Below are 23,826 nucleotides of genomic sequence, written 5' to 3'. Positions count from 1 at the left end.
CACATATAGAGAGGGCAGCAAAAACATTAAGGAGACGAAAAATGTATGCAGACGGTTCTCAGCTGCTGCTGCTGCACTTATACGGCTGTAACCACTACGGAAAAAAGAGAAACGATACGCTGATAGGCGGAACATTGCTGCTGCTGCTCCTGCTGCTGCAGGGGATTGTTGTGGTGGTCGTGGTGCTGCATATGATGACGATGGAGGTGATAGTGATGCTTCGGTTGCTCCTCGTTATTTTGCTGCTGCCGCTTGTGGTGCTGCTGATTGTGGTGGTGGTGGTGTTGCTGCTGTCGCTGCTGCAGAAGCTGCTGTTCTAGAGCTGACGCATGCAGCCGCTGCTGTTGGTGGCGGTTGTTGACGTAGCTGCTGCGGCTACTGCACCTGATGCAGCAGACCTACGACTGATATGCCGTGCTGATGTAGCCGATCCCTGGAATTTCAATCCGTGCTGTTGCTGTTGCTGCTGCTGCTGCTGTTGCAGCGGCAGGCAGCGGATGGATGTAGCCTCGAGTGTACACACTCCTAAAAGAGAGGAAAAATAATATAAAAAATAAATCTTATTTTAGCAGCAGCAGAGGCGCAGGTTGAGTGTTTCTCCGCTGCTGCTGCTGCTGCAGGCAGCCCCGAGTCTAGTAGGGTTTAGGGTGTACCGTTTAGGGTTTATGTTCCATTCCTTTAGAAGAATCGTGTGAGGAGGGATAAAGGATCGTACTGTTGCTGCTGTTGCTAGAGCGGCAGCCGCAAGAACATCACCAACATTAGCAGCAACAGCAGGAGCAGCAGCAGCCTCTGCGTCGTGGTCACTGGATCGCTCGGAGCAGCAACAGCAGCACCAGCAGCAGCTCATGCTGCAGCAACTGGCCAAGAAGACCAGCAGCAACAAAGCCTTTGTAGCAGATCGCCTTCGTTTTCTTCTCTTATTATTCTTTTGTTAGAAGACTTCCAGTAGAAGTTGTCTTTGTCACTGCTGCTGCTGCTCTGGCACCCTCAAAATGACAGGAGCAGCTCGCAGCAGCCAGCAGCAGCACCCCTGCTGCAAACCGGGGTGGCAATCAGAGCAATTCCTCTAGCAGCAGCAGCAGAACCAACTGCTGCAGCAGCAGCAGCTGCAGCGAACGGCGCCAACAGCAGCAGCTGCTGGTACAGCAGTACCCTACAACGCCTACCCAGGAAACCAGGCAGCCTTAAGGGCTGTTGCACTTTCAGAAGCAGCATCAGTTGCAGCAGCCTCAGCAGCAACAGCAGCAGCAGCACACCACCTGTCTGGCAGCTGGCTTGTTGATTGTGGACCACCTGCGGCTGCACTGCAACAGCAAACCCTAGTAGCAGCAGCAAGAGCAGCAGCAGCTGCAGCAGCATCGGCCATGATGGTTGCTGCTGTTGTATCTTCAGGGACAGCGGCGACCGCAGCGACAGCGTCAACGGACCCAACAGCAAATGGGGCAGCAGTAGCAGCAGCAGCAGCAGCAGCAGCGACCCCTCCGACTCTGCTGCTTCGGGCTTCGTCGGCTGCTGCTGTGGCTCCCTTCGCTCCGTTGCGACTTCAACGCAGCAGCAGCAGAGACAGCAACAGAAGGAGAAACAGCAGCTGCAGCAGCAACCACACGGGCAGAAGCGACAGGAGCGGCAGCAACGGTGTGTCTCCACTGGTCTCTTCTTCAGCGGGAGATTCTGCAGCTGCACCAACGGCAGCAGTTCCCTCCGGTTGCAGCAGCCGCAAGAAAGACAACGACAGCAGCAGCAACAGCAGCAGCAGCAGCAACAGCAACAACAATGCTTTGAGCAGCAGCAGCAGTAACAGGGTAGATGGTAGTGAATCATTTGGCCAACTCACTGCTGCAGCGTCTGCTGCACGAGTCGCATCAGCAGCGTCTCCCTCATGTTTGAGGGGGTTGCCTGGCGGCAGCAGCAGCAGCAACAACATCAGCAGCTTCTGCAGCAGACAACGAGGGGCCTCTGCTTCCTTCGCTGCTACAGTGCGTGCCAGTGAGCGGCGGCTTAGGGGCAGCGAGCTGCCGTCCGAGAGCAGCAGCAACACCAGCGCAGCAGAAGCAGCAGCTGCCGGTGCTGCAGCAGCGCAGCTGCAGCAATTTGCTGCTGCATGGTGGGCTCTTCCGTCCGTAGACACCGTCTGCAGCAGCAGCAGCAGTAGCGCAGCAATTTGCACCTCGTTAGATGCTGAAGTTGCTGCTGCTTTATTCCCTCAAAGCCCGCCGCTGCTGCTTGAGCCCCTCATACCTGAGCAGCAGCAGCAGGAGCAGCAGGTAGAAGCAGCGGTGGCACAAGCAATGCAATCTCTCCCCTCCATGTACAAGCAGCGGCAGCAACAGCTGCATGCACTCGCGCTGCTGCAGCCTGAGGTGTACAGACACTGCACGGGGCTGCAAGAAGCAGCACAAATATATGCGGAGAGCCTGCAGCTGCTGCAGCAGCTCTTCAAGCCCCAGCAGCAGCAGCAACAGCCAGTGTCTGATGGAGCAGGGGCAGGAGCAGCATCAGAAACCGGGCCGAAAACAGGAGCAGCAACAGCAGCACAACCACCAGTAGCACAAGCAACAGGAGCAGCAGATAATTCACATGTAGCAGCTATTCCTGATAAAGAAACCTTAAGGCTTGCCCTGCTGCAGCTGCGTCAGCAGCAATCCCGCTTGGTGGGTAAACTTATGCGAGGTATACGCGACTTTATAGGGCCCCTAGCAGGAGGCTCTCTACGGGGCCCCTCGTGTGGGGGGCCCCCTAGAGGATCTTCCGGGGGTGGAGGGCGACCACCAGGGACCTCTTGTGGAGAGTCTGGAGGAGGGGACTCCCCACAGGGGCCCCTGGGGAGCCCCTCTGGAGGGTTTGGTGGGCCCACAGGGGCCCCTCTGCAGGAGCCGAGTAGGAAGCAGCAGGCTGCGCTGCTGGCTGTTTGTGACAAATTTTTGGAGGCATTTTTTAGTGGTCGTGTTGCAGCAGAAATGCTGAGGGAAAGGTGCATTGGAGCTCTTGAAGGATGTAAGCTGCTGCTGCTGTTGCTGCGATTGCTGCTGCTGTTGCTGCTGTTTTGGTGTTGCTGCTGATTATGGCTTGCTGCTGCTCCTTTCGTTTGTGCTGCTAAAGGGAACCCCACGGGAGCTGCGCTGCAGCCGTGTGTAGTGGAGTCTCTTGTACGACGAGCAGCAGCAAACGCCCAAGGGCTAGCCCGCAGCAGTCTTGGCGTTGCTCCTGCTATTCGTGTCTTCCAGTCCTCCGTCTGCTGCTGCAGCAGCAACAGCAACAGCAACAGCAGCAGCACCAGCAGGTGCAACGGCAACAGCAGCAAACGTAGCAACAACAGCAAACGCAGCAACAACGGCACCAGCATCAGCAGCAGCTGCGGATCTTGCACGTGCCCCGGGGCGACGAGTAACTGCTCCTGCTGCAGCAGCAGCAGCACCAGCCTTACATGCACCCCAGACACCCAAGTCGTCCGCTGTGCGCCAGCCTACGTTTACAGCGGCTGCTTTGAGCTTATTAAGAATGCCATTGAGGCCACAGTGCAGCAGCAGCTGCAGCAGCAGTTGCAGCAGCAGCAGCAAAACCGGCCGCATGCAAACCAGCAACAGCAGCAAGAGCAGCAGGAACGAGAATGGGACTCGATGCCTGTCCGCCGCACCAGGTGTATATTTAACTTGCCTTGTGTCGTCGATCCCCAGCGTACAAGACAGCAGCAGCAGCAGCCGCCGCCGCAGCAGAGCCATCAGCAGCAGCAGCAGCAGCAGCAAACGCACTTTACAAATATGCCGCCGGTGGATATACACCTTATTTCCGTTGCGGATTCTGGGATTGTTATTAAGGTGCGTCTGCTGCTGTTGCTACTGCTGTGGCTGCTGCTGCTGCTGGTAAGAGCGAGATTTCTATGGTGCTTTCGATTTCCCCAATCGGCTGCGCTCCGTCGCAATGTTCATGTGCTGCTGCTGCTGCTCTTGTTCTTGTTGGTGCTGCTGCAGGTGAGCGACAGTGGAGGCGGCCTTTGCAGGACGGAACAGCAATTGGCGTGGCAGTTTTTGTACTCCACGCGAGCTGCGCCAACGGACAGAGAGGGAAAGAGACAGACAGGTGGTGTGCTGCTGCTGCTGTCGCTGTTGTTGCGGGCGCTCCTGTTACTGCTGGTGCTGTCAGTGAAGTTGAGGATGCTTGTGGTGCTGTTGTTATTGGTGCTGCTGTTGCTGGTGCCCGGTGCTGCTGGCGCAGCTAGTGGCGGTGTCGCTAATGTTGCAGGTGCTGTTGCTGCTGCAGGCGCTGCCCTGTTTTCTGGTTGGGGTGTGGGTCTCCCTTTGACGAGGATATATGCTCGAGCACTCGGAGGAGACGCATTCATGGAGTCCAGAATCGGGTAAATACTGCTGCTGTTGCCGGATCTGTGTGTGAACATGCATTTTAAGTGTACGGTTTGCGGTGCCCTGCATGCAGGTAGCAGCTGCATGTACAGCCTAATTGTTGCTGCGGTGTATGCATGTATGCAGACGAGGGACTAGGTCTTATTTGTACGTAGCTAATTTAAACAGCAGCACACCTACTGCGCAGCCGCAGACTTCATTTGCTGCTGCTGTTGCGCCGCTGCGCTGCTGCAACCCTATATTTCGCGGGCGTCGAGGGCAGCAGCAGCAGCAACAGCAGCAGCGGCTCTTGGAGGACGACTAGCAGCTTGTTGCTTCTCGGGTTGCTGCTGCTTTTTTCAATGCGATGATCCACTAGGCCTAGTATCCGCAGCAGCTGTAGCAACACAGGGGAAGCAGCTGCATCTGCAGCAGTTAGAGCAGCAGGATATGCTGCTGAGGCAATGCATACGCGCACATGGCGCCCCCCCCTCCCCCCCCTTCTGGCCCCATGGGTTCCGGGGGCTGCTGTTGCAGCAGCAGCAGCAGCACCTAACTGAAGCAGCAGCACGAACAGCTGCAGCAACACCCCCGTGCAACTGCAGCAGCAGCTCTCTGAGTGGCATTTTCCTCCCATCGAACTATTTGTATTCCGAGCTTTCTCTTTTTCTTGCTGCAGCAACAGTAGAAGCAGCAGCAGCTGCTGCTAGGGCAGGCAGGAAGTGCACCGACACCCACGCAGAGATTCATTGCTAGGCTGACGGCAGCAGGAGCAACAGCGCACTGATGTAGCAGCAGCACATAGGTGTTCCGCAGCTGTTGCTACAGAAAACATAGCAGGCAGTGGCAACAGCAACAGCTGCTGCTGCGGGGAAGTCACTGCAGGAGCAACGAAATGCCAGCTCTTAAAACGTACGGTTTGTGGTTGCCGCTGCCGTTGGTGCTGCAGTTGGTGCAGCAGTTGCTGCGGCATCAACTGCTACTAAGTGCGGCGACACGGTGCGGGCATCGGCCGCAGCGCAGCCAGCAGTTTGGCAGTAGAGTCTGCTGCTGCTGCTGGAACTGCTGCTGCTGCTGCAAGCTGCTGCTGCCGAAGCAGCAGCTGCTGCTGCACTGAAGGCGTGGGCTGTTGGCGAGGAGATGGAGGCACGCTTGGGGAGGGACTAGTAGTGAAGGCAGCAGAGCTTGCCTCTGTTGCTGAGTGCTTCTGCTGCTGCTGCTGCTGCTGCTGCGGCATGGAGTAGCGGTCGAGGTACAGCTGCAGCTGACGAGATGTTAGCTCCTTGTTGAGGCGTGCATTCACTGCATCAGCAGCAGCAGCACAAAAAGCAGCACCAGCAGGGTATATAGCGGATGCCGTAGCAGCAGCAAGCTGAGCAGCAGCCATAGCAACAGAAGCGGCAAAAACAAGTGTGCTCACTTTCTTTCGATGCCTCTAATTCTGCCTGAAGCCTCTGGACTTGGGATGCAAGGTTTTGACACTCTGCCTGCAGCATTTGCTGCTGTTGCTGTTGTTGTTGTTGTTGCTGCTGCTGCTGTTGCTGCTGCTGCTCCCTCTGCTGCTGTGCGTCTTCCATTTCCTTAAGCTTTGCCTGAGCTTCGTGCATCGCCTGCAGCAGCATCGACAGGGTCAAGCAAAACAAGCACTTTCAGCAGCGGCAGTAGGATTCCCAGCGCTACTAACAGCAACAGCGGCACAGCACCCCACCGTATAGCAAAAACAGCAGCAACAGCAGCAGCATAGCAACACGCATCAGCAACTACTGCACCAGTAGCAGTACAACGAATATCAGCAACAAAGCAGCAGCAGAACTGGCAGCAAGGACTACAACAGCAGTAGCAGCAGCACGAGCTACTACTACTACTACTGCAGCATAAGCTGACCGTTGTTGCTGCTGCTGCATCAGCAGCACTTTGTTTGGCCTTCGCTTTACTGCTGCGCAGCGACTGCTGCAGCTTCGCTACAACTTCATTTCCCTACAACGCAACACACATGCTGTTGTTGTTGCTGCTGTTGCTGCTGCTGCTGTTGCTGTTGCTTCTGCTGGAGCTTGCATGCAGCATGGAGGGCCGAGAAACAAGTAAACAGACAGCGACGAATAAACAAGCAAACAAAAAGAAGAGAGGCAATCCTTAAAACAAGCACCAGCCGCAACTGCAGCAGTACCCGCTCTAGCTGCTGCAGTAGATGATCAACCTCAGCAGCACGAGCTGCTTGCTCTGCTTTGATTTGCTGCAGCTGCTGCTGCTGCTGCTCTGCATGCTCTGCTGCTGCATGCGCGTCACCTAGCTGCTGCTGCAATCTGCTGATTTGTTGCTGCAAAAGTTGCAGCTCCTCAGCCTGCTGCTGCTGCTGCTGCTGCGACTGCCTCGCCGCTTGCTCCGCTGCTCTTTCGGTGGCCGCAGCAGCAGCCGCAGCAGCGCGGGCCTCAGTCAACTGCTGCTCCAACGCATGCAGCTGCTGCTGCTGCTCTGCAGCAGTGGCTTCCAGCTGCAGCAAACCGCACACACGCTCCAGCAGCAACGCAAAGTCATCGCAACAACAGCAACGGCAGCACCAGCAGCGGCAACAACAGCAGCAGCCACTACATACCTGCAGCACTCTTTGCTCTGCGCTGTCAAGCCGCTGGGTGAGGTGGCGGCACTGCTCCTCGTGCTGCTGCTGCTGCTGTTGTTGTTGCTGCTGGTGGTGCAGCAGCAGTTGCCGCTGCTGCTCCTCTGAAGCAGCTGCTGCTTCTTCCTGATTCTGTTGCTGCTGCTGCGCAAGCTGCAGCAGAGAAGCCTCTCTGCAGTCATAGCAGCACTCAGCATGCAACAAACTTTGTGCTGCAGCAACTGCTAGCGCTGTTGTTGCTGTTGTTACTACAGCCGCTGGTGCTGTTGGATGTTGCTGCATTGACTCGGAGTGAGGAAGAACAATTGCTTACGTTTGCTGCTGCTGCTGCTGCAGCAGCAGCAGCAGTTGGCGGTTTTCTCGTTGAAGGTCTGCTGCAGCTCCTCGGAAAGTCGCGCAGTGGCGCTGCAGCAGCAGCAAGCAGTATCGCCCATCTATCTATACATCATCGCAGCAACAGCAGCAACAACCGCAGCAGCAGCAGCAGGGAGTTACCTGGAAGTACTGTAGGTGGTGTGTAAGGTGCCTATACACCTCAGCAGCATTTGCTGCCTTTAAATCAAAGTAAAGATGCACCAATTCCCTAAAGGCATTTGTTTCTATTAGCCGCAGCACTGCTGCTGCAGCAGGCCCTTTGGCTACTGCTGCTGTTGTTGCTGCTGCTGCTGTTGCTGCTGCAACGGCACGCCTCGCTGCAGCAGCAGCAGCAGCTGCTGCGGCCGCTTCCCCAGATGACAGAGAAGCTGCAGCAGCAGCAGCGACAGTTGACGACCCAGCCAAGCCGGCAGCAGCTGCCGCAGCAGCCTGCGCAGCAGCAGCCTCCGGAGACAATACCAACACTGCAACAAGCCTGCAGCAGCAGCAGAAGCAGGAGAGCGAATATATATTTACTGCCACAAAAACAACAATAACAGCAGAAACAGCAGCAACACTGCTTACCGTTGCTGCAGCGGCTCCGAAGCAGCGTCAGCAATGCATTCCTTTACTAAATCAACGACCTGCAAGGTACAGCAACAGCCCATACCCTAAACCCTAAACGCCAAGATAAGATGATGCCACCATCTGCAGCACGAGGGTTTAGGGCTTCGATGCAGGATTAGGGTTTATGGACGGTCTACAAAGGCTTCGTGAGCAACAGTGTTTAGGGTTTGAGGTTTATTATGGTTTAGACTTAGTTAGGGTTTAGGGTTGGGGGATGATATACCCGAAACCCGAAGGCTTTGAAGTCTACACGCAGCTGCTGCTGCTGCTGCAGTGCAGCAAAGCTGCTGCTCGAAATGCTGCAGCTAAATAAAAAGGGCGGACATTCAGGGTCACTCAACTCCACCCTCAGACCCTGCAGCAAAAGCAGCAGCAAAAGCAGCAGCAGAAACAGCATATCTTAGCACCCAGTTTCTCCTCTTGCCTTCAACGCGGCGGCAGTAACAACAGCCGAAGCGACTGCAAAAGCAGCAGCAGCAGCAGTACCTCGTTGTCTTTGAAGAGCCTGAAGCACAAACTCTTGGCATATCCAATACTGTTGCTGCTGCTGCTGCTGCTGCAGTCCTCCTGCGTTGCAATGCGGACCTTTAGGCGTGAACTGTACATACACACCGTTCCTGGTGCCGCCGCAGCAGCCGCAGCAGCAGCAGAGCACCAGCAACCATCAACACCACAAGGCCCCAAGTCCCGCAGCTCCTCGCTGCTGCAGCAGCAGCTGCTGCGCAGGTGCTGCTGTGAGTTGCCGGTTGGCCACCCTCTTGATGCTGTTACTGGGTCTGCTGCTGCCGCTGCTGCTGCTGCTGCGTCTGCTGCTGCAGCAGGCCCAGCAGCAGGGGGCACCTCTGTGTGAGGTAGAATGTGCCATGAGGGGTCTGTGCACGGGCAGGCCGGGACCCCGCTGCAGCTGCAGGTTGCTGGTGCTGTGGCTGCCGTTGCTGCTGCTGTTGCTGCTGCTGTTGCTCCTGTAGAGCTGCGACTGCCCGCAGAAGGGAGAGCCGCTACCCGGCAGCACGCGGACAGGGGCACAGCAGGTACCTGCTGCTGCTGCTGCTGCTGCCGTTCCTGCTGCTCCTGCTGTTGCTGTTGCTGCAGGTCGCGAGCTACAACGTGCTGCTGCTGCTGCTGCTGCTGCTGCTGCTGTTGCGGCAGGTCTTGTTGTTGCTGCTGCAGCTGTTGCTGCTGCAGCTGTTGCTGCTGCAGCTGTTGCTGCTGCAGCTGAAGTTGCTGCTGTGCCAACTGTTGCCGCAGTCGCTCTACTTCTTCGTGAAGGTTGTGGGGATGCTGATGTTGGTGGCGCTGCTGCAGCAACTGCTGGTGGTGGTGGTGGTGGTGTTGTTGCTGCTGCTGCCGCAACACGAGCTGCTGCTGCCGCTGCTGCACCTGTTGGTGATAGACCTGTTCGGTGCTGCCGCTTCTGTGCCACTGCACGGGCTGCTTAGGAGAGAGTGTGAGGTGCTGCTGCTCCTGCTGCTGCTGACGCTGCTGCTGTCGCTGGAGGTCACCCAACAGAGTCGGCGTCAGCAGAGGGCTGAGTGTTTGCTGTTGCTGCTGTTGCTGCTGCGCAGTGTACGATCTGTCGGCGGCCGTCGCTGCTGCTGTTGCTGCCTGCGCTGCAGGACCTTGAGGCCCTGTTAAGGGCTCCATCGGCAGCAGCAGCATGTGGCAGCAGCTGCTGCTTGTGGCGCTGCTGCTGCTGCTGCTGGCTCCGCAGAAAACAGCGACACCAGCAGCAACAACAAACTCAACAGGTGGAGTTGTTATGGCTGTCTGTGCTGCAGCAATCCCTTTCTGTAGGCGTCAAGCGGCGGGTGCAGCCGAAAGGCTGCTGTTAATGCTGCTGCTGCTGCTGCTGCTGTTACAGTGCGTGTCAGCACAGTTCAGCGCAAACCACTAAGTTAGTCTGCATGCTTAAATCGGGGGTTTTGCTGCTGTTGCTGCAGCAGCAGCGGCTGCTGCTGCTGCTGGCAGCACTACGATCACCACCTCCGCAACCCCTCTCGAGGCAGCCCCGTTACAGCAGCAGCAGCAACAGCCGTTGCTGCTGTTTGCCGTCTCGATAAGGGAAGAATTTCTATATAATTAATTAAATTTACATTATTGCTGCATGCATATGGCCTCGACGGGGGTGATCTAAGCGGCAGCAACCGCAGCAGCAGACTGCAGCAATAGCCACTGCTGCAAGACCTGCTGCTGCTGCTTGACATTCTCGCAGCAGATGTCCGCTGTTGCCTGTTGCGCTGTTTCTGCTGCTGCTCCGTCTGTTTCCTGTGTTTCACGATGAGCCCTTCGAGCGGCTATCTCCGGGGGCAGGACCCCTCTGGCGGCGGGGCCGCAGCGGCAGCAGCGGCAACAGCAGCAGCAGCAGCAGCTGTTGCTTCTACTGCACCTCGTGAAGAGGCACGCCCAGCAGCATCTGCAGCGCGTGTTGAAGCAGCAGCACCCGACTTTGCTTTAGACCTGATTACTACTCTTTACAACGGCATTATCGGCGCAGCCGACGACCTCTGCAGCAACAGCAGCAATGGCAGCAGCAGTAGCAGCGCAGCAATGTGCCGAGCAGGACTGCAGCATATGGCAGCAACAGCTGCAACACTTGCAGCCGAGATGCTGCCGCAGGAGCTGCACGATGCCCTGCAGCAACTTGCTGCGCTGCCGCCTCGGCCAGCAACAGACAGCAGCATCAGCACGCACAAACCAACAGCAGAAGGGCAGCAGCAGCAGCAACCAGTGCATGCCCCTGGGGTGGCCGTCCCATTCCTTAGCATGGATGGCTCGGATATATGCGTGCACTTTCAAGCAGAACCAGCAGCAAAAGCAGCAGCAGGAGCAGCAGCAGCAGCACCAGAGGGAGAAGGAGCAGTGGAAAAAGCAACAGGAGAGAATGCTGCAGATCCGGCAACGGAGTGTATCTCTTCCAGAGATGCAGTTGGTCCCGTACAACAGCAGCAAGAGCAGCTGCAAGAGCAGCAGCAGCTGGATAAGCAGCAAGACCAGCAGCTGCTGCAGCTCAATGAGCAGCAGCTGCGCCTGCTCTGTGCTGCTGTTGCTGTTCTGCATGATGCAGCAGTAGAGGAGCTGCGCGCCTTCTGGGAGGGTGCGCCGCGTCTGCTGCAGCAGGTACAGCAAGATGCTGCAGCAGACACAGCTGGGGAAGGCAGCAGCAGCATTAGCAGCAGTAGCAGCAAGCAGCAACAGAAACCCACAGATTTGCTGCTGACCACCTGCAAGGAGGGGCCTGCTGCTGCTGCGCTGCAGCAGCTGCAGCAACTCGCAGGAGGCCGAGACAACCTGCTGCTTCTGTTAGGCCTGAGGCCAGCAGGAGCAGCAGCAACAGCGGCGGCAACAGCGGCAAAACCTAGGAGCAGCGCGCATGCATCGAATTTACCTGGGGAGAGGCGCGCTGCCCGCTCAGAAGCAGCCGACGTGGCAGGATCAGCAGCAGCTCCTCGCGTTGTATCTTTAGCGGAAATCAAAGACATTTACCTGCTGCAAGAGATGCAGCAGCAGCAGCAGCGGGGCAGCAGCGCAGCAACTGTATCGGTGGTGTCTGTAGGCTCGAGCGTCGCAACTTCTCCAGCAGCAGCAGGTAGCCCCAGACACCGACCTTCACCTTCAGCAGCAGCAGCACCAACAGCAGCAGCAAGAGGAGAGGAGCGAACTGGGCTGCAGCAAGTGGCGCTGCAGCTGCAGCAGCTGCATGCAGCAGTCCGCGAAGAGACGCGCAAGTTGCAAGAGTTGTCTTCTTTTTACGATATGTTTGCTGCTCAGTCTCTTGGCATTGCTGCCGATACACCGTAGCTGCAGTAGCAGCAGCGGCGGCATCGGCAGGAGCAGCACCAGCGGCATAGCAGCAGCAACTGCTGCTGCGATATGTGCGCCAAACGTTGCTAGTAAGGCAGCTGGCTGCTGCAGCCCAACCAAGCACACTTCCTCCTGCTCCTGCAGCAATTGGTGCAGCTGCGAAAGTACTTTTTGAGTGCAGTTGCATGCAGCAGCAGCAACATCTGCAGGTGCTTCGGTTTTTTCTCCCTGTGGCCGCTCTCTACGGCTAGCCACCAGCTGGCACGCCCGTCACGTACCGGCTAAATAGCTAGCTCGCTAGCTAGGTGGCTGATCGGTGGTATGGAAATGGCAGCTGCATGGGCATCTAGAGAAGAATTAAAAAGCGGCGCCAGCTAGCTAGCTGCTCAACTAGCGAGCCTTGCAGCTAGCTAGCCGCCTATTTTGCTGGCTACTCGGATAGCGAGCTCGCTAGCTAGCCAGTCGGGCAGCTAACTAGCTGCATACTTAGCTGGCTATCCAGCTAGCTATCTAGCTACCTAGCTTGCAAGCTATTTGGGTAGCAAAGTGACCAGCGGACTGTTGTCAAGTCTAGCGAATTTATAGAGCAGGCGGCCAAAAAGAGAGTCACAGGAACAGCAGCAGCAGCAGTTGCTGCTGCTGCTGGGTCTAGTAGAAGTGTAGGTGAATGCAGTGCTAGTCATGCTGCTGCGGCTGCTGCTGCTGTTGCTGCTGCTGTAGAGCGAGGGGTTTGAGGGGGCCCTGTCTAAAAGTAGCTGCCTTCCTGCATGTAGCAGCAACTAGCCACGGCCCCAGCAGGTCTGCTGCAACGAGTAGCTGCAGCTGCAGCAGGAAGTCTGCGTCATGGAAGAGTACGAGATCTAGTATTTCATTGAGGAAGGGCAGCAGCTGCAGAAGCAGCACCAGCAGCAGCACTAAGCCACTTAGCAGCATCTTGCCTAGGCGAGCATTCTGCAGCAAAGGCCGAGACCAAGGAGCACCTTCATAGTTTGCTAAGAAAGTAGACATATGCATAGCTAGCAGCAAATAAAATGTTGCCGTGTTCACTGCATCCGGCTTAAATGCTTCCTCATCATATTCTCCCCCACTGCTGCTGCTCCTGACGTCGCTGCTGCTGCTGCTGCTGCTGTCTCGGAGGGCGCGTGCTAAGACCCAGGCCCTCGCAAGACACCAAACATGCAACGCTGCCTGCCCGACCAAGGAGACAATCCCCCAGAAGGAAAATACCGAAGTGGGTGGAGGCTTATCTCCCATAGACCCCTGCTGCTGCTGCTGCTGTTGCTGTTGCTGCTGCTGTTGGGGCTCATCTGGAGGCGCACTAAGACAGAGAGTGAGCATTGTTGACAGACAGCTTTCTATGGCAGCCTGTAGATCACTAAAACGAACACCATCAGTAGAAAGAACAGAAAGAGAGAATGCCGATACACTGCAATTAAGGGCAATAAGACGATGCATCAGCAGCAGTGCAGCTAAGCAGCAGCGGCCCTGTGTTATAACACGACTAACAACAGCAATACCACTTTCTCTGCATGTAAATGCTGCAGCAACAGAAGCAGATCCTAAGGGAACCAATGTGCTGTCCCCGGCTAGACCCTCTAAGGTACGCTCCAGCAGCTGCTGCCGCTGCTGCTGCAGCTGCTGCTGTAACAGCAATTGTTGCTGCTGCTGCTGGGCACTGGACATCGGCTGCCTATGGCGCTGGTGCAGTAACAACTGCTGCTGCTGCTGCTGCTGTTGAAGCTGCTGCAGAGGAGAGAGACTGCAGCCCCCGCCATTAACACCACCGGGAAGCGCTGCAGAAGATGCTGCTGCTGCTGCTGTAACAGCAGCACAAGGAGAACTCGACAACACAGACACCCCAACTGCAGCAGTCTTAAGGGCCCCAATGTCGTTTGCTCCATCTCCACACATCAATACAGGAAAACCTTCGGCAGCAAATGCCTTAACAACTTGCTGCTTGTCTTGAGGGGACAGCCGAGCAAAGACACGCACATGGTGTACAAGCCGCCGTAGCAGCAGCTGCTGCGCCTCCTGCTGCTCTTCCTGCTGCTGCTGTCGCTGCACCTGCTGCAGTTCAAGCTCCTCTTCCCTACGCACACGTGCGTCCCCAGTACCCTCCTGCTGCTGCGGTTCCCTCTGCTGCTGCAGCTTCCATTGCTGTTGCTTCTGCTGTTGCAGCTGCTGCAGCACTGTGCCGCACACGCAAAATGCATGCTCAGTAGACGGATGGGGGCTCAGAGCAGCAGCAAACGGCAGCCGCACGCTGTGATCTGCTGAGACCCACTCGAGCACCTCGTCCGCACTGCCTCTAGACTCAATGCTGCTGCTGCTGCTGTCTCCGGCTTCTTTTGCTGCTGTACGACGGGCCCGAGATTGCTGCAGCTGCAAACTGGCGGCGGCAGACCTAGGCGTCTCTGAGTCCTTTACAAGACTGAGGAAGAGCGGCAGCAGCTTTCCTGTGTCGCTGCTGCTGCTGCTAGTACCTTCCTTGCTACTGTTGCTGCCTTTGTTGCTGTTGGAGCCGCAGCAGCTCGGGACTCCGCAAGTGCTTGGGTGGTGTATGATGCCAACATCTGCAGCAACAGCCGCAGCTGTGAGGGCATGATCTCCGGTAAGCATGACAACCTGCTGTCCGCTGCACCGCAGCAACTGCAGCTGCTGCTGCACCCCCGGCTTGACAGCAGCAACAAACGATAAAAACCCACAAAAGACCAAATCCCTCTCTAGCGCCTCGCGAGGGAGAGACTGCGGGTTAGTCGTACATAGACGAGCAGCCACTGCTAAAACCCGAAGCCCCTGCAGCAGTGGCAAAAGCAGCAAGAGCAAAAGCAGCATCGGTCATAGCAGCACCAGCAAAAGCAGTAGACAACTGCACAAGACGTCAAGAGTCTCACTACGACGAGGGCAAAACAACGGCAAACAACAACAGAAACAGCCAAAAGTACAGCTGCAGCACCGCTAAGCAGCAACAGCAACAGCAGCAGGGCGCACTCTGCCTGTGAGCTCATCCGCCATGGAGTCGTAGAAAGGGGGAACGCTACCAAGGAACTGCTTTAATCTCTCAGGGGCCCCTTTAACAGCAACAATAAACCCTTTCTGCTTCCGCTGCAGCAGCTGCCGTAGCTCTTGCTGCTTTTCCTTATCCTGCTGCTGTTCTTGCTGCTCCCGCTGCTGCTGGGCCCCGCACCACACGTCCGTCGTTACGGTGTACTCCGCCACTGACGTTGTGCGCTGCAGATTTGATGTGAAGGGGAAGCACAAAAGCAGAGACAGCTGCGCAACAGCATCTCCCATCTCCCCTGCAGCAGAAACAACACCAGCAAAATCAGCAGCCACGTGAACTTGACTGAGCAATCCAACGCAGCTTCTTAGAGCAGCCCCAACTGGAGCGACAGCAACAGCTGCGCTACCATGGGCATGCTGGCAGCTGCACCAATCCAAGCAACAGCAACAGCAGCAACAGCAGCACGGACTGCGCAGCACGGCAGATCGTTGAGAGGGCAACTTCCAGCCAAAGCTCTTAAAGGCCTCGAGCTCGAGGGGATCTCCTACTGGTGCACCGTTGCTGTCTGGTCGCAGGCAGTGGCAAGAACCAACAGCTAATGCCGTCAGCAGCGGCAGCTCCTGCAGGAGCAGCAGCAACAGCAGCGGTCAGCAATGGGAGCAGCAGCAACAGCGGCAACCCAACGCAAGGCGCCTCTTGCCAGTAGGCGCTACACGCGGAAAACACCCCTACAACCCTAAACGCTAAATGGCACTGTGCAAGCTAAAATTCTACTGCCCAGCAACCACAGCTGCTGCTGCTTCTGGCAGTTGGCAGTTGATGGTGCTGCCAGGAGAACGTGCCTGTTGCTGGAGCAGGGAGGGTCTGCAGCTCGAAACCGAGTCTGGCACGTTTTTTTGCGCCTGCTGTTGCTGCCGTTGCTGTTGTTGCTGCTGCTCCTGCCGCTGCGGCTCCTGCTGCAGCTTGTCGAGGTCTCGAGGTTTGTTGCCAACCCCAAAGACGCCCAGGAGATTGTACTTGTGGTAAGTGAGGGTCCCCGTCTTATCAAATGCAGCAACGCGCACTCCACCGGCAGCAGCAAGCCTGCAGTAGCAGCAGCAGGACAGACAGGAGCAGCCGGTAAACCTTTTAGGACAACTGCAGTCCCTCCACCGCAAACAGACACAGCAACCAACCCCAGCAGCAATGGACATAAGCAAAAGAAGGAAGCAGAGGCAACAAACAACCAGCTTGCAGCAGCAGCAACAACAGCATACTTGAGGGTGTCTGTGCAGCAGATGCCTGTCTTTGCAAGGTGGAGAACACCAACAGTAAGGGTTAAAGATAGCAGCATAGGAAACTCAGGGGGGACAACGGAGGTAATAATGTGGGAGAGAGACAGCAGCAGGCGCCACGTTGAGGGCTTGCGGCGTGGGAACTGCTGCTTCAGCTGCTCCAGCTCCTGCTGCAGTTGCTCCGCAGAAGGCTGCATAAACTGCAGCAGGGGAGGCAGCGTATTGTAGTAGTAGGAGAAAGGAGACACCGGAGATGTGCATGTTACAAAGCAGCAGCAGCAAAGCGCAAGCAGAAGCAAAACAAACAAAAACAACCACCCCTCCCGAGTAGTCGAATGAGGTGCCTTCGTTGTCTCCATGAGTGTGCGCAGCAGCTGACCCTGCAGCAGCAGCAGCACACAGGTTCTCTCGCATTTGTAAACCCTAAACCCTAAACCCGCACTGAGATATAAAACCTAAACCCTAAACCCGCCACCACGGCCAAACAAGCGAAATCGTGGGATCAGCCTCCTCGCTACACCCGAAAACCGAACTTCGGAAACCTAAGCCCCAGAATCCCCAAACCCTAAACCCTCGAGCTAACCTCCGTGGTGGCGAAGCCTGTGCGTACAGTGAGGGCGACGGGTGCGGCGTTGGGCAATTTGCAGCAGCCAAGGCCGACAGCTCCTTCATTTTCTGCTGCCAACAGAGATGTCCCTGCATAGAAACGGACCCACAGCAACTAGCCAGTAGCTTGATGCCGCTAGCTAAAGCCAACCCCAAAGAACGGGCAACGGAAAGCAACGAACTGAAGCTAGACGCGGCTGCTAGAGGCAACTAGCTACATCTAGCTGCAGCCAGCAACAGCTTGAAACAGCACCCGACAGCTGCCCATGCTGAAGCGGACCATGCCTAGGGTTTTGTTAGAGGGTTTAGGGTTTTAAAGAAACTAGGGTTTTACCCACCTGCACAGAAGGAAAACTGCTTGTGTTGGCCCTGCAAATCGAGGCGCTCCTCCAGAGCACCTGCCTCAGCAGCAGTTAGTGACAAAGCCGCCTTTGCCTGGGGAATAGCCTCGCCTGCAGCAGCAGCAACAGCAGCGGGAGCAGCAGCAAGTGCGTGTAAACGGCAGCATGCGCTGCAACGCACAAATGCAGGGGCATGAAAGGCAGCGCAGCGGCGCGACGGGGAGGAAAAAACAAGGGTTTAGGGCTTGGGAGTGTTTGCACCTGTTAGTAATGACTCATCGATCACTGCGGTGCCCTGCAGCAGCAACCCGTCCACCGGCGCTAACAGTGGCGAGCTGTTGTTGTTGTTGTTGTTGTTGTTGTTGTTGTTGTTGTTGTTGTTGTTGTTGTTGTTGTTGTTGTTGTTATTGTTGTTGTTCGCGCTGCCGTTGTGGCTGCTGCGCTGCAAGTCCCAGCAAAAGACGTCGCCAGGTAGCAGCTCTGCGGCTTTAATGAGCTGCCACGAGCACGTGCTGCCGCCGGTGCTGTTGCAGTGTTTGCGGTGTACGTACACCCGAGGCGGCACGGGCTGCATCTGTCGAACTCTCAGCAACTCCCTCCGATGTTTGAAGGCCGTCTGCAGCAGAAGAAGAAGAGGGCGCATACGCCAATGTATGCGGACAGCAGCAGCAGCAGCAACAACAGCAACACCGATGTGGAGGGTACGCTGCTGCAACAGCAGAACATTGAGTAGCACTAGCAAAGCCAGAAGACGGAGTGAGAGCAACAAGTGCAGCACCTGCAGCAGCAGACCTGTGCCTCTACGACGATTAAGAGGAAGAGTGTGGACAATGGAAAGCCCCAATATCCATCAAGCAGCCAAAGACAAACACAGGCAGTTTGGAAGCAAAAGAAAGGCGATACCAGCTGCTTCTGGAGCAGCGCAGCAAACGGTGGCACCGGCACCTCGCAGCAGTTGCGGCCAAACCGCAGCTGCGCATCTCCCACGAACTTATCCATGTTTCCTCCTGCTGCTGCTGGTGGTGCTGCTGCAGAGCCCTCAGTAAGACCCGTCCACCCTAAGTAGCAGCGCAGCGGCAAGTGCTGCGGAGCCTCAACAGGAAAGAAATCTTCTCTCTCTAAGTCATACAAATAGCGCTGCCCCTTGAGTGTTATCAGCAGTTCATATTGCTGCTGCTGTGGTTGCTGCTGCTGATGCATGCTTTTGGTACTGGAGCGATGCGGTCGCTTTCCTGCAGCTGATGCATTAGCTGCAGCAGCTGCCGCAGGCCGCCGAGGCAGCAACTCGAGAGGCACCAGGAAGTCCTCTTTGTCTTCTGCCCCTGCAGTAACAAACACATGCGTTGCTGCTGCTGCTGCTGCACCACCTTTTGCTGCTGCGGCTGCTGCTGTTGCAGTGCACACATTGTAATCTTTCCACCGCTGCAGCCGCAGCACCCAGCAGCTAGCCAGAAGCAAACCACCCCACGCCAGAAGCAGCAGCAGCAGCAAAACGGAGCTCCTCGTCTGCAGCAACCATGGCAGCACCTCCTCATCGTCCTGTTCTTCTGCAGCAGTGGGTGCTTCTTCTGCAGTGGTTGCTGTTGCTGCTACTGCCAATGGTGAAACTGCAGCACTGGCGAAGGCTGGGTCTCTTGACGCAGCAGCGGAAACGTCCGAAAGAAGCTCTGTTTCTGTCGCTGCAATAGCTGGTGTTGCTGCAGTCAGGTTGACTACCTCCGGTGCTGCTTCTTCTGCTGGAACTGCCACTGCTGGGCGTGCCGCTGCTGCTGGTGGCGGAACTACTGCAGCAGGTGCTGTAGCACCTCGGTTAACTACCTCTGCTGCTGCTGGAACAGAAGCTGCAGCAGCTGCAGAAGCAGCCGCAGCTGCTGCTGCCTGGTCTGCTGCCTCATGCTCCCCAATAGCGAGGACCAGCAGGAGCAGCGCAGCAGCAGCAAACGGCAATAGATCGGGCCTCTGCCAGAGGGCTCGCGGCCTAAGTAGCTGCGCCCTGCGACCGAGGGGCAGCGGATGCGCCTGCATCCCTAAACCCTAAACCCTGATAGCAGGCTCCAACAGTACTCCCTAGGCCCTCCCGTTTAGACCCTAACCCCCTCACTTCTAATAACGAAGACAGAGAGTTAAACCGCCGGATGCGTCGGCGCCACCAGTTGTTAGTGTATTGGGCTTAGGGTTTATCGTTAGAATTTGCGTGGCAGTCTAGAGGCCCATCAACAGGTGGTTGGGGTCTTCCGTGGGGTTTAGGGTTTAACGGCTATAGTATAGGTCTAATGGTTTAGCGGCCAGGGCCTGGGGCTTAGGGCTTGCCGCAAGGCAGAGGCCAGCTGTACAGACAGCTGCAGCAAAACAGGCGAAGGAGTAGTAGAGGCAGCTGGTGCTGCTGAGGTGCAGCAGGGGTTTTACTGCCGATTTAGGAGACCTCTCTATGTCTGCGTCGTAAATAACCCTTATTTAAAAAGGGCATTAGGGTTTAGGGTTTTGGCTTTAGGGTTTTCAGCCAACGCTTTAGGGCCCGGGTCGGGGCTTGTGACGAAACTCTTGCGCTCTGTGCGCTGTCTCGCCTGGCGGCTGAGCAGGAGGGTCTGAATGGGAGAGTTTCTGCATAGCATTTGTGTTTTTTGTTTATAAATTAGGAAGTAGTGTTTGTTTATTGAGAAATATTCGTCATTTTGTGAAAATGAAGGTTTCTGCGTCTCTGGCGGCCGCTGCGGTGGCAGCTGCGGTGTCTGGAGGAGCTGTCGGTTCACCCGACGCGAGCCCAAAGCTTTCTGGGGAAAAATTGGCAGAGTTGATGCAGCTTAGTTTGACAGAAATAAAAAACAGAATGGGAATTATCTTTTCTATGGTAGACACGAACGCAGACGGGCAGATTACAGCAGAGGAGGCGCAGGCGTGGAGTACGCGCCTTAAGGAAGCTATGCACAAGCACCAGGTTAAGCAGGAGTTCATTTCAATTGACAAAGATAACGACGGAAAAATTACATTGGAAGAACTTGAGGTGACGTACACAGACGGCAGCGACCCCGCCAGTCAGGAGGCGCACAAGGTATGCAACTGGAGGTTTTCTTACTCTGTCTGTACTATGTTTCTTCGGGTTAGGATGGTACCCAACCTCCAGATTTTGGGGTGTATGGTTTAGCGTTTGTGGCGATGGCTGGGGCTTGAGCGCTCGCGCGTGCTCTTCGACTCGTCATGTCTGCTCGCAGGAAGATGTAAAGAAGAGGTTCGCCGCTGTGGACAAGGACCAAAGTAAGCGAAGCGCATGAGCTGTCTTTTGCAGCGTAGGGTTCAGGCTTTGGGGGTTGGGTTTAAGAGATTGGTGTTTAAGGTTTGGAGGGTACGTGCAGGTGGCAATTTGAGCCTTGATGAGGTCACCATCCTTATGGATCCAGGGAAGGACGAAGTGCTGATGCAAATTGAAGTAGATGAGATTATGGCGGTGAGTTGAGGGTTTCGGCTGCTTGCAGAGTTTAGGGCGTAGGGTTTAGGGTTTGGGGTTTGAAGTTGTGTGCTCCGTGTTTTTGTCGCATGTCATGGTCAGGCGCAAGACAAGGACAAGGACGGTAGCATCTCATTGGAGGAGTTCCTTCAGAATGAGGGTGGTGAGCCGTAGCACCACCTGCAGCAGCAGCAGCAGCAACAGCAGCCATAGCTGCCGTATAGGCCGTGCATTCGTGTGAGAAATCTATGCATTTGTTAGTTAGATGTCAGTTATGACCGTAATAGTAAAAAAGTTCTACTATGTATAAGTAATGTATGTTACAATGGCAAAGATAGCTAGTAGACATACTTGCGGGTTACTATATTGCTATTTTTTACTATAGTTGCTAGTATATATATGTTGTTGGGGTGTAGGTACATTAACTGAGCCCGAACGGGAGGAATTAACTCGCGAGTTTTCTTCTTACGACAAAGACGGAGATAAAAAGATAGACGAGGCAGAGTTGCGTGCTGTTATTCAAGATCCGCATGCACACGACTTGCAGCAGATGATGGAGACACTTATGGCGGAGATGGAGGACGGGAAGATCACAAAGGACCAGTGGACCGAGAAGTTCGAAACATTCGCTGTCTCCATGCTGACAGACAACGGAGAACTCCTCCGCTTCCCTGAAGAATACGAAGGCATCGATCTCCCCTTCAAGGGCATCAGCGCCGGCCCGGGAGAGGAGGACGACCTGCAGCACGACGAGTTGTAAGATATTGTATGGACCTGCTCCTGCTACAGCAACAGCAGGAGCAGCTGTTGCCGTTGCTGTGCAGCTTCTCCTGCAGCATGTAGACACCTGCGCACCAAGCCGCTGCTGAGCAGCACCGGGAAACACCTTCTGCTCTTTGGCATATTGTGGCGGGCCACACTTCACCACAGCCCGTCCAGCTAGCTAGCGACGTAGTTGCCCAACTAGCTACGTAGCTAGCTAGCTGGCTAGCTAGCTCGGTAACTCGGTAGCAGCCGGCAGGGGAGCGCTTGCGCCAGATGCAAAGGCGCCACCCTGCAGTCAGGTAGCTAGCTGGCTAGCTATGGTTCGTTTTGAGGACGCCAGCCCTCTTTTCGCAGTCGGCTAGCTGGAATACTCGGGCTGGCCGCTCTTGGCTAGCTGCTGCATCCGCAAACTTTGGCCTCTGGCTCTCTTCACTGCAATGGAGTTGGGAAGGGTGTGCTGAAAGGGCCGGGTAGGGGCGGGGGGTATATAAGGCCTGAGAAGAGCGGCAGCAGCTGCAGTAGCAGCAGCTTTTGCTGCTGATGCGAGGTACAGTAAGGGCCTTTCATGGGGGAATAGGGCAATAATGGCAGGGTTTACAGGGGACCCCTCCGCTCAAGAGGCTGCGGAGGAGGAGACAAGCAGATATTAATGCGTTCAGCTTGCTGGTTAGGGGTACACTGGCGCCTTTCTTGAGCTGCGTCGACAGCCCGTTGCACTCCACACAGGGGAACCCCTGTGGAGGCCGAAGGAGCCGGGCTTGGAGGAGGCAGTTGAGACGGGGTTTTCCGTGCAGGCAAGCGTCTGCAGGTTAGGGTTTAGTGTTTAGTGTGTGCCGATTACATCTGTATCTGAAGCAGACAGTGTCTAGATCGTCGTATGGTTGTAGGGTTAGGGTTAGGTGAGCGGAAGTCGGGGAGGGTACAGCTTGTGCTAGTGCCGACTGCTACGAGGGGCAGTGGAGGGTTGGTTTAGCTATAATTGTTTAAGTCGAGCAGTATTTATTTCGCTTTTTGATGGAAGAAGTTAGCAGCAGCAGAGACTGCTCACGCACCGTCAGTGAGTCGCTCACCATGAGCGACGACTACTCTCTGTGGGGGCGGCAATCCTGTGGTTTTTGCTGAGTTTTGACCAAGATCAAGCTTTGAAGGGACACAGTGTAGAATACAATTGGCAGAAAGTGATATGATACTTTGACCTATTTCCGATTGCTGATTGCAGCGACTGCAGGCAGCGAAAGCCCCAGGGCGCTTTTCGATGGTGCTTGGACAGTCAAGGAATGGAGGAGCACCGACAGCCCGTGGTGCAGATGCAGTCTTGCTGATACAGACATCATCTACTATGCATTTTTGTCCTTTTCATTCGTTTGGATTCCTTGGGCTCCCTCTACGTAGCAAATTGGCCTAACGTGCGTCGAGAGGCCCTTCACGACGACAGACCGAGCAAGGTCACCACGTGTCCAGCGGGCAGGCCACTGGGCTTGCGTTGCACTTCACCGACGATGCTCCGGTTGTTTTGGCTTGCAGTTTTGGGTTTGGAGGCGGTTGCTTGTGCCGTAGAAGTGGGAATGATGAACGGGCTACCTGCCGAGCTTCCTGTGGAGGAGCGCTGGTCGACAATGCCCACTGGTGGTCATGCTGCTCCCCGTTCACCTGAGGAGATGATGATGCCGTTCGATTCTTGCAACATAGACAAAGTAGCGGCGCATCGCAGACGCAGAAAAAGAGCCTTGCTGTCTCTAACGTGGGGCGTGTTCGCCTTGACTGCCGCTGCGCTGCTTTTCGTCGGCTCCGACAAGTTGCTCTCTGCACCTCCGAAGGGGCCAGAAGGAAGGGATTTCTCGTCTTCAGAAGAAGACACGCCTGTGAGCTAATGTTACACGCATCAGCCACTCACCAGAGGTTTTGCAAACTCACCGAACCTGCGGTTAGACCGGTGTCCAGCTGCTTTTGCCTGAGTTTCAGTCTAGGGGGGCTAATAAGACCTCACGCTGCAGCTAAACAACAACGAGGTTTGTTTTGAACACCTATCCCTCTGCCTCTTCACACAGTGATTTGTTGCGGAGTTGCTGCTGGCAGTGATGCGGTAAGTGTAGAGACACTGCAGTGGACCACCCACAGCTCAGTGACAAATGAGGCTACGCACTGTCAAATGGAGGTCTTCCGAAAGCTGCAGAGGAGTAATGCCACAAGTGCCAGTCTTCAGTGTTGTTGATGGAGCAATCTCCAGCTATGGGGGTCCCAGTTGTGTTCTGGGAAGCACTGAGCGGGTTAACTGTTCCCCGATGTTGTGAGGCATTGTCTCCTGGAGGATACATGACATGAGCGTGCTTCATCCGACAAAATATCTGTGTCAAGTAGATGGTTGAGACACTCCCATTTTGTTGTATGTGTTTTCGTGCAGGAAGTGCGCTTGGGAGAAGCGGCAGCGGACGCACATGCAGGCCGCTATCTTGCATGCATGTGAAGTCAGTAGTGGCGGAATGAGACGGACTCATGCCCTTGTGGTGGTTGCGGTACCCCTAGGATGCTGTATGTCGTCAGCACAGGACACTACATACATTACTTACTATTTTGATTGCAGGAAGTTAGTTTCCCCCACAGGGGAGATTGTGAGGCCAGTGCTCCCTACATGCCTGCAGACGGCATATATATAATATA

At 55.8% G+C, this 23,826-nt stretch overlaps 6 protein-coding genes across 6 annotated transcripts; 4 read left to right on the top strand and 2 right to left on the bottom strand.

Moving 5' to 3' along the window:
* Window positions 1-1,370: 1,370 nt before the first annotated feature.
* EMWEY_00035670 (pyruvate dehydrogenase (lipoamide) kinase, putative) lies at window positions 1,371-4,665 on the top strand (the record flags this gene model as incomplete). Its single annotated transcript, XM_013482071.1, has 5 exons — window positions 1,371-2,997; window positions 3,103-3,818; window positions 3,972-4,083; window positions 4,216-4,357; window positions 4,488-4,665. 5 exons carry the CDS (start codon window positions 1,371-1,373, stop codon window positions 4,663-4,665), a joined length of 2,775 nt encoding a protein of 924 aa, XP_013337525.1.
* A 657-nt stretch (window positions 4,666-5,322) lies between these two features.
* On the bottom strand, window positions 5,323-9,579 carry EMWEY_00035660 (hypothetical protein, conserved; the record flags this gene model as incomplete). Its single annotated transcript, XM_013482070.1, has 8 exons — window positions 5,323-5,642; window positions 5,761-5,950; window positions 6,334-6,831; window positions 6,934-7,126; window positions 7,487-7,804; window positions 7,894-7,952; window positions 8,159-8,290; window positions 8,422-9,579. 8 exons carry the CDS (start codon window positions 9,577-9,579, stop codon window positions 5,323-5,325), a joined length of 2,868 nt encoding a protein of 955 aa, XP_013337524.1.
* A 633-nt stretch (window positions 9,580-10,212) lies between these two features.
* EMWEY_00035650 (hypothetical protein, conserved) lies at window positions 10,213-11,733 on the top strand (the record flags this gene model as incomplete). Its single annotated transcript, XM_013482069.1, has 1 exon — window positions 10,213-11,733. One exon carries the CDS (start codon window positions 10,213-10,215, stop codon window positions 11,731-11,733), a length of 1,521 nt encoding a protein of 506 aa, XP_013337523.1.
* Window positions 11,734-12,411: 678 nt separating this feature from the next.
* EMWEY_00035640 (cation-transporting ATPase, putative) lies at window positions 12,412-18,986 on the bottom strand (the record flags this gene model as incomplete). Its single annotated transcript, XM_013482068.1, has 9 exons — window positions 12,412-14,532; window positions 14,728-15,035; window positions 15,210-15,360; window positions 15,631-15,823; window positions 15,997-16,214; window positions 16,598-16,710; window positions 16,959-17,072; window positions 17,223-17,577; window positions 17,754-18,986. The coding sequence occupies 9 exons, from the start codon at window positions 18,984-18,986 to the stop codon at window positions 12,412-12,414; spliced, it is 4,806 nt and encodes a 1,601-aa protein (XP_013337522.1).
* Window positions 18,987-19,641: 655 nt separating this feature from the next.
* On the top strand, window positions 19,642-21,163 carry EMWEY_00035630 (membrane-associated calcum-binding protein, related, putative; the record flags this gene model as incomplete). The annotated part of the gene is made up of 5 exons (XM_013482067.1): window positions 19,642-20,010; window positions 20,171-20,213; window positions 20,312-20,403; window positions 20,506-20,566; window positions 20,820-21,163. The coding sequence occupies 5 exons, from the start codon at window positions 19,642-19,644 to the stop codon at window positions 21,161-21,163; spliced, it is 909 nt and encodes a 302-aa protein (XP_013337521.1).
* Window positions 21,164-22,667: 1,504 nt separating this feature from the next.
* On the top strand, window positions 22,668-23,632 carry EMWEY_00035620 (hypothetical protein; the record flags this gene model as incomplete). Its single annotated transcript, XM_013482066.1, has 2 exons — window positions 22,668-23,030; window positions 23,570-23,632. The coding sequence occupies 2 exons, from the start codon at window positions 22,668-22,670 to the stop codon at window positions 23,630-23,632; spliced, it is 426 nt and encodes a 141-aa protein (XP_013337520.1).
* Between the last annotated feature and the right edge of the window lie 194 nt (window positions 23,633-23,826).

Source organism: Eimeria maxima, genomic scaffold (assembly GCF_000499605.1).
Source record: "Eimeria maxima Weybridge genomic scaffold, Emw_scaff502, whole genome shotgun sequence".
NCBI classification, from domain to species: Eukaryota; Apicomplexa; class Conoidasida; order Eucoccidiorida; family Eimeriidae; genus Eimeria; species Eimeria maxima.
Note: the sequence above shows the minus strand (reverse complement) of the source record. Positions and strands in the feature narration are given on the sequence as shown.